Genomic DNA, 14,906 nt, shown 5'->3' with positions numbered 1-14,906 from the left:
ATTCTTATTTTATACACTATTGTATTAATTTAATTTCGCTAAATGTTATATAATTTTCCCCAACCTTGTTAATCCACAATTAGTTTGATTTCTTAAACAAATTTCATCCAATCAATCATTTGTTTTCTCTTCCTTCTTTAGACCGCAACCCAAAAAAAATGTGACTCAATGGGCTAATAGGGTCCATTTGGGCCGAGTTTGTCACCAACAAGAACAAAAAAAGTTGTTTTAGACCAAGCTCATCTACTTCTACCAAATGAAAACAAACAGGTTAACCTGCTGAGAATTTAAAATAAAGAGTTTTTAAAGTTTTTCTTTTAATGTATTCTATAACATTAATTTAAATAGACAATTATGGTTAAATAATCTAAAGCATACAAATAATTTAGTCTAAATCTCATTTAAAAATTTTATTAGTATTAGAGAAATTAAATTTATAAAATAAACTCACAATATTATCAAACAATTTATTTTAAAAGAAATCTCTTAGCTTCTCCCCCACACTGGAACTATAACATGAAAAGAAAAGGAATTATGGGAGATTGGGTGGGTTAAAAATAATTTATTGATTTATCATCAGTTATACTTCTCTATGTTGAGTTATTGTTAAGTTAAAGTATTTTTTTAGAAGGGAAATGTAGTTTTTAAAATAGTAATTTTTAAAATATTAAAAATACATTGGTATATAGATTCAACTTAAATTAAATACTTCAGGTATTGATAATATAATAATTTTGTATAGGAATTTAACTTTATTGCATAACTTTAGGTTCACTTTGTACATTTACTAATACTTTCACCTATATCTAATCTTAGTTGGATAAGATGTTATAGTTTTTTCTATTGTAACTTTAGGTTCACTTTGTACATTTTCTATTATCAAAACATGCAATAAAGTTATATAGATTCAAATGTTAGTTAATGAGTAAAATCAAATGCCAAATAATAAATGACTTTTATGTGTTGTAATAGTGAGAGTGTCATATTGGAAAGACTCATATCTTTCATTTAAGAACAAAACTCATAAGTATATATTTTGACTTTGTTCAAAAAATCATAAAGCAAGGAAGTGTGAATATGTAAAATATTTATCCTAAATCCTAAAAACATTAGAACTATATTAGTATTTTACCACTCTTATAGACTTTTATAACTATTTTACCACTCTTACCGAAATGTTTGATATGTTCCGAGTTTTTACTACACTCATAACTAACATTACTTGTAAAGTCAACTATATTAGTAATATAAATAACTAGCCAAAAACATGAAAATTAATCATTAGAATGGTTAAAGTAAGTAATGAAAATAGATTAAGAGATGATCTTTATAAATAAAATTTAAGTTGTTTGTATTCACCAAATTTTCATTTGTGTGTATTCAAAATTGTTTATATTTAAGTACTGTAAAATGAAACAGGGACAAAATATGTACCCAAATTAGACATTTAGAAGCAGAAAAAAATGGAAAAGTTGTTAAAAGGTGTTTTCTTGAGGTTGAAGACAATGGTGAACAATACAAACCAGACGCCAATACATGCATCACTTTATTTTTATATCAAAATAATGAATATCTTCCTAATATTTCCAAAAACCTACACAAAGTTTGAACAGATATAGATAACTATAAAGTTTATTTTAATATTTCAATAGATAACATGACAAAAAATATTCTTGATTATTTTCTTATTAGTTGGTTTATCATTTCAAATTTTAAAAATAGATGTAGTAGAAATATTATGTATGCATACTTATTATAAAAATACCAAAGCAATTATCATAGCACTTTGATTTAAAGACGAAGAAAAAATATATTTGTTGTGAGATATATGAGTGTATGATTATCACAACTAAGCATTGTCCATTTTTAAAACCTATCTTAGGCACTTCCTATTATTCTAAAGAGTTAAATTCGAAAAAAGTAGAAATAAATGCAGTTACTTCCATAGTCTGCTAAAAGGGAGAAGAAAAAAAAAAATACGAAGTGAAATGTTTAATTGTTGTCCATTTTCTCAAACTAAACAAAAACTAGGCTTAGTTCTTGGTCCACACTATTTCTGAACATGAATTCACCACAAAAAATTAATGACACAAACATCAACAGAAAAACATTAATGTCACAAAGGGACCATATTGTCGTGGGTCTGTGCTTTACCATCAGATGAACAAGGACTTTGGGAGTTTCAATGCTCTAAAGGACAAGATTTAGGTATGTTGTAAAGCAATGTTTTAATGAGAAAAGAAAGAAAGAAAATTTTCATTTACCAAATCTACAAAATGAAACAAGTAAAACAATAAATTAATATAAAATTTTTTACTTTTATAAATATTATATAATCCTTTTAAATTATATATATATATATATATAAATAATTCTTTATTTGTTTATTTGTGATCCATTTTCAAACTAAGAACTAAGTTAAAGGCAAAATCATGAGTACACATGAGTTTGTTTATTCTTGCACGTGCAGAAACAAATCAGAAGTTCAGTAAGAACAAGGTACATTCCTTGATACAAACATTACTTATTAATTGAATATTTCATTGTCTAATATTCAACATTGAAAAGAACCAAAAGGTCAAATAAAAACACTCTTTAGTCTTGGAGTTTCAGAATGGAAGAATGCCCCAAACTGCTTCATTCTTTATTGCCAAATCAAGTAGTGTGGCTAGTCTTGCTTATTTCTAACTGAAAGAAAAAAAAAATGTTCAATGATTGATCACAGAGAAAAAAATCAGAGAGGAAAATAATGAACCAGTTCTTTTCAATTAAAAGAGTCAAACTCACATGCAAATGCAGGAAGATCAGAACTCTTCAACACCCTCAGCCTCTTCACTGTCGACACGAACATGCTGCAAAACAAACATATTCAAAAAGAATAACATAATAATAGCAATCACAGCTTCCAAGAATCATAGATTTCTAACAATAGCTACATCATGAGATGATAATCAAACTGTGGCAAAGAGAAAAATGAAACTGCAAGAGTTACTTTTAGTCTAGTGTTTATTTATATACATTGCATGACAATGTAATCTGTGTATATCTTGGCTTCAAAGTATAGTCATGCAATAGAATATGAAAAAAAAAATGCATTGATAAGGTGCTTACTGCCAAGGTACATCTCCAACAAGCATTTTGTCTCCTTCATTATCCTCATAAACAAGAGTATATTCTCCACTTCCAACCAGAAAACCTGTGTTGCCTTTCTCTTTCTCTTCCTCTCCCTTGTTTTGAATTCCACCAGCAATGAAATCTCTTTGTGCAGAAAAACAGTGGGAAGAGGCAATATGAGATAACTTCATCTCTGCAACAAGAGTCCTTATCAGAGAAGAATGAAAAGAAAAATATAAAACTTAATTGGTATAAAACATAGCTTAGAAATTGAACCTGTGCATCAGTGTGCATGCATTAATGTGCATCAGGAATTTGTTGAACAGATGTTATTTCCTTCTATTTAGCAAGTTTTTACGAAGGTTGAGATTAACTGAATTACTTTTATTATTATAGAAACAAATTTCTGTATTGAAAACAATTGTGTAAACAACAAATATGAGTAAATCCACCTCACTAAAAGGCTAAGAGTGAAACCTGCAAGTAGGCCTCTAAAGAGCTCATCAACACCAGAGGAAAGTTTTTCATAGCTGTCATAAGCATTAATGTTCAGTTTTCTTCCTATAGGAACACCATCCATATTGATCTTCACAAACAAGCCTTTGCCACAGTTGTAAGTAGGTTGTTTGCTAGCAACGTTGTCTGGAACAAAATGTTGATATTGTTGGGACCCAGTAGGCAGCTTTGAAGAGCTTCCACTTGCAATGTTCTTCCTGAAGGAACGAATTGGAGGCCAACCCACTACTGGATCCGAAACAGTTCTGCTTTTGGTGTTCATATACAAAAAATTTCAGCAACAACATCAACAGTAAAAATATTCAATAAAAAATTTATTCTTATATAACTATAATCCAAAATGCTGTAGAAACAAAGCTTTTTTGCATGGACTAATTACAACAATATCAAAGGTGATCTGAGAATGAATATATATATATATAATCATGAAAAGTTGAATAAATATAGGTATATAAGTTAAGTTTTAAAAAGGTTCTGCAACTGCAATATTGTCTGAAACCTGAAACATTAAGGGTTAAATATTTTCTGCTATCACAGTTACGTGTTGCATAGGCTATGTTTGTCTCTATTTTCCGACAATATCAAAAACTGTGACAAAACAGCAGAGGCAGTTTAAAAACCTCGTATACAAAAGAGAAAAGTAGTACCTTGTGCATACGGTCGCTTCTGCATAAGAGGGTGAGAATGCCTTGTTCTCTACACAACAAAGTTGTTGTGACACTTCCTTTCTCATCATTAACAAGTTTTGTGACCTTGATTGGAGTTGAAAAAATGATGAAACATTTGGTTTAGCCTGGTGTTGGTAACTCCATGCATTGGGCACCATAACCCCACCTGGACCTGGTTTGTCAGAAGTGAAAATTTCATGAGGTGAAAAGTAACCAAGAGTGAGCGGTGATTCGTTTCTTTCTGTGATGTATTTTTTGATGCTTTCATCGAAAGACTCTTCGCTAGGTGGACCAAGCCTAAGCTCCAGTTTCCTCTCCTCTGAAGACCCGTGGCTTCTTTGCCACATCTTGCTTGCAATCGTGTTCTTCCTTTGTTTAGGAACAAACTTCTAGTTATAGACTGAAACAGCACACGTACTTGAACCTTTGATATCTGAAAAAGCACCTGTCAAAAGAACAAAAGAATCGATGAGAACCATGCCACGTGTTAAGAGAGAACAAATATCATCACACAATTCACTGGTAGACAATATAGAAGATGATGATGAAAACATAGCATTCACTGAATCGACCATCAGATATACTCACACGAGTACTTTGATGTGACGTTGAATTTCCTTCTGCTTTTCACTGTTTTCTCTAAGAACTTTCGAGAAGAAAAAGTATATTTAAGTAAAATAGTAAACGTTTTTGCAGCAGCATGAGCTCCTAGTGTTGTGTAAAATTTGTCTCATGACCATCAACACTGACATGTCTGCAATGTGGTTGGAACCAAACTGAAAAAACATATATAAAAAGTAAGCTTTTCACAGCTAGTTGATTACACTGCTGTTTATAAAGCTGATTCCAATTGATAAAATAGTTATAATGTATCTGATACAAAGATACATTATTTTAAACACATATATATAGATTCAACATATGAAGATACATTACATACCACTGTATATGAGCATTACACTGAGAATAGCAAGTGCATAGAGAATAGCGATAATGAATTGGTTGGTGAAGATGTCTCAGAAAGTATCATCATTGAGCATTCCAATGATGGTTCAGGAATTGGTGCTGCTCTTCTTGCAGCCTCTCACTCCCAGTACCTTGATGCTTATAATAAAGAACATCATCATGATATATTGGGATGTGTATCAATTATTTTTTGTGGTGGCCATGATCCATTTATGGCCACAGTATTCTTGGGAGTTGGGAGGGTTGACTTGCAAAACCCCTTAATTTAACCCAGTCTTTGCACCATTTACTTCCCAACATTTCTCTAAGCTCATGTATTTAATTCTCTCAGGAGGATTCTGCATTTTTCTCTTGCCTTCTTAATCTCAGCATCTTATTACTTGATCTGTTTCTTATCCAGTGTCAGTTTTTATTAAATTGCATCTGTTTAAGAACCGTTTTCAGTAATTACACAAGCCTGTTCTGCACCATTCTTTGAATACATAGATACCTTTTGTGCAGAAATTACTGGATTACTAGCTGGTGATGAGACTAAAGATAGATTTTGGATCAAGTGTTAGACTTTTCTGCCAGGTGTTCTTTGATATACATGTGGAATTAAAGATCATCATGAATTTCTTTGTTTTGCTTCTGTCAAAACTTCCAATGTTGCAAAATGCAGTTTTTCTTTCTTTTATTTTCACTTAAAAGCATTGCTTTAAAACATACCTAATTCTTGTCCTTTAGATCCTTTGGAACTCCCCACGTACATGTTGGTCTGACGGTAAATTCGAAACCCACGATACTATGGTCCTTTGTGACATTAATGGTTTTTTTGGTGATGTTTGTGACATTAACTTTTTCTTGGTGAATGGACATGCTTAATGTTAAGAAGTATAGAGCGGACCAAGGACTAATCCTATTAGTTCTGTTTGTTTTGAGAGAGACGCAACAATCAAACATTTGACTTTCTTCTTTTTTTTTCCCCATTTACCATATACTACAGAAGCAAGTGCAGTTATTTACACTTTTTTTTCCAACTTTAACTCTTTTAAAATAATATTTTTACGTTTAATGATGATATTAGACATATTTTTAACTTTAATGTTGAAATAGGATAATGTTGGGACACCTTGTTAAAACTATCAAAATGGGATTACAATGAGAAGGTCCGAAAATTCAATAAAATAGATTAAATTAAACTAAACCAAAAAAAAATAAATTGTGGCATAAATTAAATTAGGACATTTTTACCGACATATTTAACTTCCAACCTAAATATACTTTAGGTTGAACCAACCTATAAAGTTATGAGTCCACCCATTTTGTAAAGTAATAATTATATTTAAAAATAAATAAAAATAATGTTACTTTTATTGAAATGTATAAATGTATTATACTTGTATCACATCATAATATTAAAAGTTAAAATGGTTAAAATATTGTAATATATTTAGAATAGAAATAGAAAATGGAGTAGGAGGAGGTTTTTTACAGCATTGGTGATAGCATATAGGAAATGCCTAACATATAGGTTTTAATTTGTGGCAACGGATGAAGGTTAAGGTAATGTAACGTATTTATTGTTTAAACACCTAATTTAATTTATGTTCCCACAACATCACATGATCAAAAAATATCTCACTAGATCTTCAAGTCCAAAAGATCAAGTTAGTTTTTTTTTTTTGTATTTAATTCAGAAATGCGCGTGTATTGATTTCACCATAATAAAGTAATGTGTGTAAATATTTTCTTTCGTGTTGACAACACCATTTGCATGCAATGGTTATCGATTCATAAATAGATAGAATACAAAACTCTTAAAAAACATCGAGACTAGAAAAGAAACAGATCGATGAAGTTAACAAGGCAAGAGAAAAAATTGCAGAATCCTGCAGAAAGAATTGAATACACATAAAACTTAAACCAATGGTGAGGAGAAAAGGTGGCAAAGATTGGTCTAAATTAGAGGCTGAGAAAGTCAACCTTCCCAACTCCCAAAACTTCTACTGTGGCCATAAATGGACGATGGCCACCACAAAAAAATAATTGATACAAACCCCAATATCATGATGCTGTGCATCAAGTTATTGGGTCGACAGAGAGGCTGCAAGTAAGGCAGCTCCAATTCCTGAACCATCTTTGGAAAGCTCAATGATGATGCTTTCTGAGGCATCATCTCCAACCAACTCTTTAAGGGTATTCTCTAGGCACTTGCTATACTCAGTGTAGTGCTCATACAATCCTCCATCCATGGCTATCACATTCTTCTCACCCTTAACATCACTCACACTGTCTTTTCCCATCTTCTTCAAGATACCTAATATCCCAGCAGCAGCAAGACGAGAACCACGGGTCGCAATGATATTGCAGATCTCCACCACCACCTTCCTCACTTCTAAGGAGGTATCAGATATCTGATTCACAAGTCCGACAACAAAGTTAACCTCATAAAATTAGAATTTCGATTCTCCGCTTAATTTTGTGATAATTTAAAGTTTTAAACAACATAGTATATTACTATTTTTAATGTTCAACAAAGCATAATACTAAAAAAATCCAATAGAGAATTTAGACTCAGCAAGTCTTAACTTTAGAAGGTTTTTCATAGAAATAAAATATTGAAAATTTGGACACGGGTTCATGTATTTATGTGTCTGAGAAATGTCCAGACCTTCGATTTTTGAAAAACCTACGTGATAACATAGAAGCGTGTGCATGATAAAAACATAGGGCATTGTCTTTAATGAATAAGAATAAAGTATGTTCTTGAAATAGCAGAATTGTAATAATATATCCATCATGTCTTAAGAATTTATATATACAGGTATGTATCCTACATATATTATATTGAATCTATAAAATAATGTATTACATTGTGACTATTATAACTTATAAGTACATAAAGAACCTTGACATCACTCTGAATTGGAATGAGCTTTCTAAATGTCAGTATAAAGAAGCTCTGAAAAGCTTGTTGGAAAATCTTAATCCAAACAGAACAGAGAATTTTATATACCTCGAAAATGTTCTTCAGTTTGCTTCCAACTACATTGAGATCAGCAGAGGAATCATGATGCATTGCAGACATGTCTGGTGTCCTGCACATTCAGTGTTTGAGTGTTGGGAATAGTCCAAGTGTGAGTCAAAAGTCCCACATTGGATAGAAAAGACTAAGTTAAAACACTATATAAGAATAAAGGCCCATAACAACATTGCCTTAAGGTTTTGGTGTAAAGTGGTGTCTAAGGTCTTATATGTGTAAGACTAATGTCATATAACCATATGGAACCACAATCTCTCAATGACCATAACCATGACCATAACTATAACCATGACCACAACCATAACATATGAAACATAACATATAAGAGTTGTTGGGAATTTTAGGGCTTTTGATAATATGAGAGATATAAGAGATATATGTGATATGTTATACGGAGGAACATGTTTTTGTATTTTATTGATATACTCTATATATAGAGCAAAATATAACAAATATCAAGTATAAAATATTTATAATATCTCACTCCTAATCTAAAATAATAACAAATTTCTAAAACTGACACATATCTCTAAAACTGAAATATTTTCTAAAAACTAATTTAAATAAAAAAGATATTAAGTAATATTCTCAACATTCCTCCTTGCTTAATATCTGTTTATTTTATATCTTCAGATTTGATTCTCCATCTTTTGATGCTTGATTTTCTCCTCTTTTTGTGTTTGCAATATTTGTTTTTCTCCTTCTTCCATGGCATCACATCTTTCTTCAATTTGGCATCATCCTTCATATTTCTTCTTATATCAGCATCATCTTCTTTTTCTTTGTTCGGTGTGGATTTCATTGGAGTGGCATTGGACCTTTTGTGAATATTAAAATGTGAACCTCCATCTACTTTCTTCACTTGAACATCTACTTTCTTCCAAAGATATTTATCTTCTAATTTTGATCATTCTTTCATGTTCACTTTCTTTGTATCAAATTCCTCCTTCATAAAATCCAGCGCAAATCTTTTGTCTTTCATGTGGACTTTAAATACCTCTATGTTGTTTGCATTTTTGATCACACATACTTTATTTTCAAAGGAGACCTTATAACCTTTCTCTAACAATTGAGCAACACTTAACAAATTCTGGGTAATCTCAGGAACATATAAGACATCAAAAATTAATTTGATACCTGAATGAGTTTTAATTGAAACTGTTCCTGTACCTTTCACAGCAAGTTGTTCTCCATTCCCAATTCTTACCTTGGAAATATTTGATTTATTCAGCTCCTTGAAAATTTCTCTATCATGAGTCATATGGTTTGTGCAACCACTATCTATAATCCAATCTTTTGAAGATTGGTTGGTTGTGACACATGATGTTGTAAAAAGTAGATCTTCCTCTGATTTATCCTCATCTGATTTATTCTCCACAATTTGAACATCTTCTTCAGAATCTTTAGATTTGCATACCTTTTCCACATGTCCCAATTGACCGCATTTGTGACATTTGACATCTGGCCTCCACCAACACCAATTGGGTTGATGACCTTTTCTCTTGCAATGGGGACAAGATGGAAAAACCTGTGTGTTGTTGTATTTGCTCCTAATATTTTTCTTGACTATGAGAGCATTATCTTCCGTGTAATTTAAATTACCTTCAACCGCCTCATGATCTTCTCTCATCAATCTTCGTTGTTCTTGTGCTTGCAAGGCATGTATCACCTCTGTAAAGGTGATTGTAGACAAATCTTTTGTGTTTTCTAAGGAAGCAATAGATGCCTCATATCTTTCCGGCACCGTCACCAGAATTTTCTCAACGAGTCTGGAATCTGAAAACTCCTTTCCCAACAATTTTATCTTGTTGGCAATACCCAACAATTTGTTTGAGTATTCTTTAATCATCTCTGACTCTTTCATTCTTTGCATCTCAAACTCCCTTATCAAGTTCAAAACTTTCATGCCTCGAATCTTCTCGTTCCCTTCATATTCTGCTTTCAAGTATTCCCATATTTCTTTGGGAGACTTTAAAGTCATGATCCTGGTCATAATCATTTGTGAAACACCTGCGAACAAGCATGATTTTGCCTTTGCCTTTCTCGTTTTCTTTTCTTTATGCGCTTTCATTTGAGCCATGGTGGGATTTTCAGACAAGGGAACATCATCTTCCTCCACAACTTCCCATAGATCTAGCCCCTCTAGATATGTTTGCATCCTTACCGCCCATAGATCATAGCTTTCACCATCAAAGAGTGGAATAGCGACGTGTGACATATTTCCTTCCATTCTATCGACAGTAAGAACAATGGCTCTTGATACCAGTTGTTGGGAATTTTAGGGCTTTTGATAATATGAGAGATATAAGAGATATATGTGATATGTTATACGGAGGAACATGTTTTTGTATTTTATTGATATACTCTATATATAGAGCAAAATATAACAAATATCAAGTATAAAATATTTATAATATCTCACTCCTAATCTAAAATAATAACAAATTTCTAAAACTGACACATATCTCTAAAACTGAAATATTTTCTAAAAACTAATTTAAATAAAAAAGATATTAAGTAATATTCTCAACACTTCCAACTACATTGAGATCAGCAGATGAATCATGATGCATTGCAGACATGTCTGGTGTCCTGCACATTCAGTGTTGAAGGTCATGAGACAATTTTTACACAATACCAGTAATTATAAGCAGCACAACACAAGGAGCTCATGAAAAAACATTCACTAGTTTACTTAATTTTTTTTTTTTTCATTTTTTGAAGTTCTTAGAGAAAATTGTGAAAACAGAAAATATAGTTTTTTTTCACTAATTAACTGCTCCTAAGTATATCTCTGATGGATGATTTAGTGAATGCTCCAAAGTTTTCATAATCTTCTATCTTGTCTACCAGTTAACTTAAAAGGGCAAGCATGGTTAGAATATCATAGCAACTTAACAAATAAAAGGAAAAGATTGATGCTCAAGCATATGCATCTTGCGACAATATCTTGTTGAACTTGAAGAAGAGTTTCAAAGACTCAAGATGAAGATGTTTTTGATGATAATTGAAGAGGTTGATGGTAAAAAAGTGTCTTACAATTAAGTTTTCTTTTAATTTTGTTTGTGTTCTTTACATAAAATATTCATAAAGACTTTATAATTTAGTACACAGCATACCTTAAAAGAAATTGAAAGAAAATGGTTTTACAAAGTTAAATTCAAACATAAAATGTTTTTCAGCATTTTTAATTGATTAATTATATATGTAATTGATTAAATTGTTCCTAATAGAAACCCGAGAACATTTGAAGTGTTTTTAAACTCTCCTAATTATAATCGGTTAGAATATTTTATAATCGATTAAACTTATTTTGAATAATTAATGAGAAACATGTTTAATCAATTAAAATGTGTGATACGTTGTAATTGTTTTTCAAATTTTGTTTTGGACTATTTTATTAGCATCTTTATTTTATTAGCATCTTGATTTAATTGATTAAATGTGTTAGAAATTATTTTAAATTAATATTTTCAAAATCTATAAATAAAGATTCATTATCGATCTTTGAAATAACTTTTGTCATCAAAGTAGCGAATTGAGTGTTTTCAAAGCTTGAGAGATTAAAGGTTGTGTTGAATTTCTAATCCTTATTTATTTCTAGTGCGATTGGTAAACGCTTTCAATTTTAATGTTGTTGATTTTGATCAATATTGTTTTGATGTGTATTTGTAGCAAAATTTAATAAGGTTTATATCTTCTTGAATGATCAAGAGTATTACGGGAAGAAACTCCTTAAACCATTGCAACACTAACTTTACTCTTCGTTAAACTTTTATGTATAGAACAGAGTTTAAGTGTAACACAAAATTCATACACTAACGTTATCTTAATCAAAAGACTAGGTTGGTGCCATGATAGAGAAAATACTATTTGGTAAAGCTAAATGGAAATCACAAAATTATCCCGTCCCACAAAACAATAGACAAAAAAATACTGAAGAAACAAAATAACATTGATAGAGTGGCCAAACAAAAACCTGACATTATACCTGAATATGAACGGAACTTTTAGTTTTGGGGGAACATTGTCACCAAAAAGTAAAGCTTCTTCGGCCATTTTGCATATTACTTTACGAACAATTTCTCCCAAGTACATGCCAGAAATTATCTTCTCAAAAATCTGAGGTGTGATTGAAAAATAAAATTACATAACCTCGTTTTTTAAGGAAGAGAAGATGAAGCTTAGAAGTAGCACAAACTAACCTGTTCACCAGGGTTTAAACTCTCAGCATCCAAAGAATGATCATACTCAGTTAATGGAAGGTGTGATGACCTAAAGTTTCCCCACTCCATGTTGATAACCTGGAGTCAAGATTCCACATTAATCTCATTCATATCAAATCATATGTAACCATTGTTAAGACTACACACTCTGCCAAAGGAAACAATGACAGGAATTGCTCACCATCTCTCCAGAATCTGGCAAAGGACCATGCCATTTTGGTATTGCTTGAACACGCTCTACATATGCAGCATTTGTTCCAGTTCCTAAAATAATAGCAGCAATGGCGTTTTTGTGTGTATATCGACCTCCTGCTAATGTTCCAACCGTATCATTGACCTAGCATAGATATCGAATGTATAAGTACAGAGATAATAACTTGAAAAACCATTTTCCTTAAGATCAATAAAAGACTAAAGAGATTCAAAGTCTAGTGATTTAACTATTGTTATGCAGATTGGAAGAGGTCAAACCGTCAATTACCAGAGCATTTACACGCATATCAAGACCTCGTTCCCGAATGGCTTTCATTAATTCTTCCACAACATCTTTACCAACCTATTCAAACAACAACAAAACTAAGTACAAAAAAGGTGAAAGAAGTAGTAAGTTTCTAGAGTCTAAAACCCTCCATTCTCCGGAGTTATTAGTTTCAGCATTATTAACTGGTTAATAGATAAAACTTAAAACACTCAATGACTTTCCGAACTAAACTACTTCCACATTAACGAGCTTAGGGGAATTCTTGTAAACTGTCTGAAAATACCAAAAGATATATAGGGGATCCTTTTAACAAGTTTTGATAGAACATTTAAAATATACAATGAAGAATATGAACAATGAACAATTGTGATTCATTGTGTAGTGCACTAAGATGAGATGATACTGTGTATTATAATATACATTGTGATTCAATTATTATACATACGAATAAATCATCAAAAAGTTATGTCTCTGAAATGCTATAATGAACAGACAAGGAGATATTGAATCTGAGAAAGAATGGAGAAGGCATCAAAGCAATCAGGAAACGGGATTTACAGCGTCCTCTATGTTGAAGCCTTTTGTCCACTTGATAAGGTTCCCAGAAGCAATTAACGTTTGCATGACAGGAAAGGAAAAGGTAAAACCTATCTCTCTCTGTCTACCTGGAGGAACTTTAAAATCTTCACTCTCTTCGGAAACAAATTTTCCAAGTTCTGCTGCAATATAGTCAAAGAGTTCCTGGATCACAATTTATTTTAGATTGGTCTTGTTTCTCATATCATTTGCACAAAGATCAGCAACTGTTGCGAAAGGAGTAAACAAAACAGGTGGTGGGCAAAGAAGAAGATTTTCAAATTGACGGCAGAAAAAAAGAACTCACAGTTGATGTCCCAACCATCAAATTAGGAGGAATTGACACCTCAGTAAATTCTTGACAAACGATACCTCCTTCCTTGCCTCCCAATTGCACACGTAACACCCGAAAATTAGTCCCTCCAAGATCCAAGGCATAGTATAGTCCTTCCTCATTCCTAAAAAGGGAAGGGATGCATAAGAACAAACCAACAGCATGATAAAGAGATTGAATAAGATCGTAGATTGAATGAAGAAAAGAATGGAACAGTACCCAGTTGGGAGCTTATCAACGTAGGTGATGAGCATCTTGAGCTTGCTACCACCTTCGGAAGCAAGGCCAGCGTGCATCTCCACGTTCATGGCATCCGCAATACGCTTCAGCTTCCACGTCGGCGTCGCACACTTCTCCTCCAATTCCTGCAATATTTCCATGGCTCTTCCCCACCGCCGGCATTTCCTCACGTAGCTCTGCACCGCCACCGCACCCACGGCGCACGCCGTCGCGGCTCCGATCACCGTCGCACACACCACCACCTTCCTCATTCTGCTTTCACGATCGACTTTGGCGCGCAACCAACTGTTTCCCTTGTATCATGCTCTTGCATATAAATAGAAAGCGGAAAGAAACATATACTATTGACCAATGCGGCTAATTAGGAAAACGAATAACGAATTTAATTAATTTTAGTTAAAGCTTAAGTCACTGTTTAATTGGAACTAAACAGAGTGACTGAATAGTTGTTCGTGTGTAATGCTCAACTCAGAATTTTGTTTTCCGTAATTGAAAAAAATTTGGGTGATGGTGACGTGTGTACGAGGAAACGCAAAATTGGAACAACAACGCGACAAAAACAAACCAACTTCTCCGCGAACAAATAACGTTGTGTCAAATTGCGATTAGAATAAAGAAATAAATTATGTTAAGCATTTTTTGTAAACGTAAATTTTCTTGTTAAATTTATAATATAGCATTTCATTTCTTGATGATACACTTAAGTTTATGATATAATCTAATTAATCAGAAGTTTATAAACTTTATTAAGATATTTAAG

The 14,906-nt window shown here is 32.2% G+C and overlaps 1 protein-coding gene and 1 pseudogene across 4 annotated transcripts; both read right to left on the bottom strand.

Moving 5' to 3' along the window:
- Window positions 1-2,398: 2,398 nt before the first annotated feature.
- On the bottom strand, window positions 2,399-5,787 carry LOC114166653 (auxin-responsive protein IAA18-like). 3 transcript variants are annotated; one of them, XM_085667926.1, is made up of 7 exons: window positions 5,239-5,787; window positions 4,887-5,074; window positions 4,278-4,743; window positions 3,592-3,878; window positions 3,112-3,307; window positions 2,788-2,852; window positions 2,399-2,684 (listed from the first exon to the last, which is right to left on the bottom strand). In XM_085667926.1, coding segments are annotated over exons 3-7 (918 nt in total). In that variant the 5' UTR covers window positions 4,646-4,743; window positions 4,887-5,074; window positions 5,239-5,787; the 3' UTR covers window positions 2,399-2,682. The 3 variants fall into 3 exon arrangements, with proteins under 3 accessions (XP_085524052.1, XP_027907213.1, XP_027907216.1); XM_028051412.2 differs by having other exon boundaries at window positions 2,399-2,688; window positions 5,239-5,724; XM_028051415.2 differs by having other exon boundaries at window positions 2,399-2,688; window positions 3,592-3,875; window positions 5,239-5,724.
- Window positions 5,788-7,063: 1,276 nt separating this feature from the next.
- LOC114165663 (hexokinase-1-like) lies at window positions 7,064-14,900 on the bottom strand (annotated as a pseudogene). The gene is made up of 12 exons (XR_014984952.1): window positions 14,126-14,900; window positions 13,880-14,030; window positions 13,555-13,737; window positions 12,997-13,071; window positions 12,697-12,852; window positions 12,495-12,593; window positions 12,281-12,411; window positions 10,823-10,881; window positions 8,536-8,569; window positions 8,263-8,344; window positions 7,304-7,660; window positions 7,064-7,135 (listed from the first exon to the last, which is right to left on the bottom strand). The product of XR_014984952.1 is annotated as a hexokinase-1-like (transcript).
- Window positions 14,901-14,906: the final 6 nt, after the last annotated feature.

Source organism: Vigna unguiculata, chromosome 10 (genome assembly GCF_037176805.1).
Source record: "Vigna unguiculata cultivar grain cowpea cultivar isolate G323 ecotype 2 chromosome 10, ASM3717680v1, whole genome shotgun sequence".
In the NCBI taxonomy this organism is placed as follows: domain Eukaryota; kingdom Viridiplantae; phylum Streptophyta; class Magnoliopsida; order Fabales; family Fabaceae; genus Vigna; species Vigna unguiculata.
The sequence above is the reverse complement of the archived record's forward strand: the minus strand, read 5'-3'. Positions and strand labels throughout refer to the sequence as shown.

Bases quoted from the DNA above. Each gene is read 5' to 3' on its own strand.
- LOC114166653 (XM_028051412.2), bottom strand. From the start codon at position 4,645: ATGTGGCAAAGAAGCCACGGGTCTTCAGAGGAGAGGAAACTGGAGCTT. The intron at 3,308-3,591 runs GTTTCACTCTTA...CTCTTGTTGCAG, and splicing joins CTTTAGAGGCCTACTTGCAG to AGATGAAGTTATCTCATATT. The intron at 2,689-2,787 runs GTGAGTTTGACT...TTTTTCTTTCAG, and splicing joins TGATCTTCCTGCATTTGCAT to TTAGAAATAAGCAAGACTAG.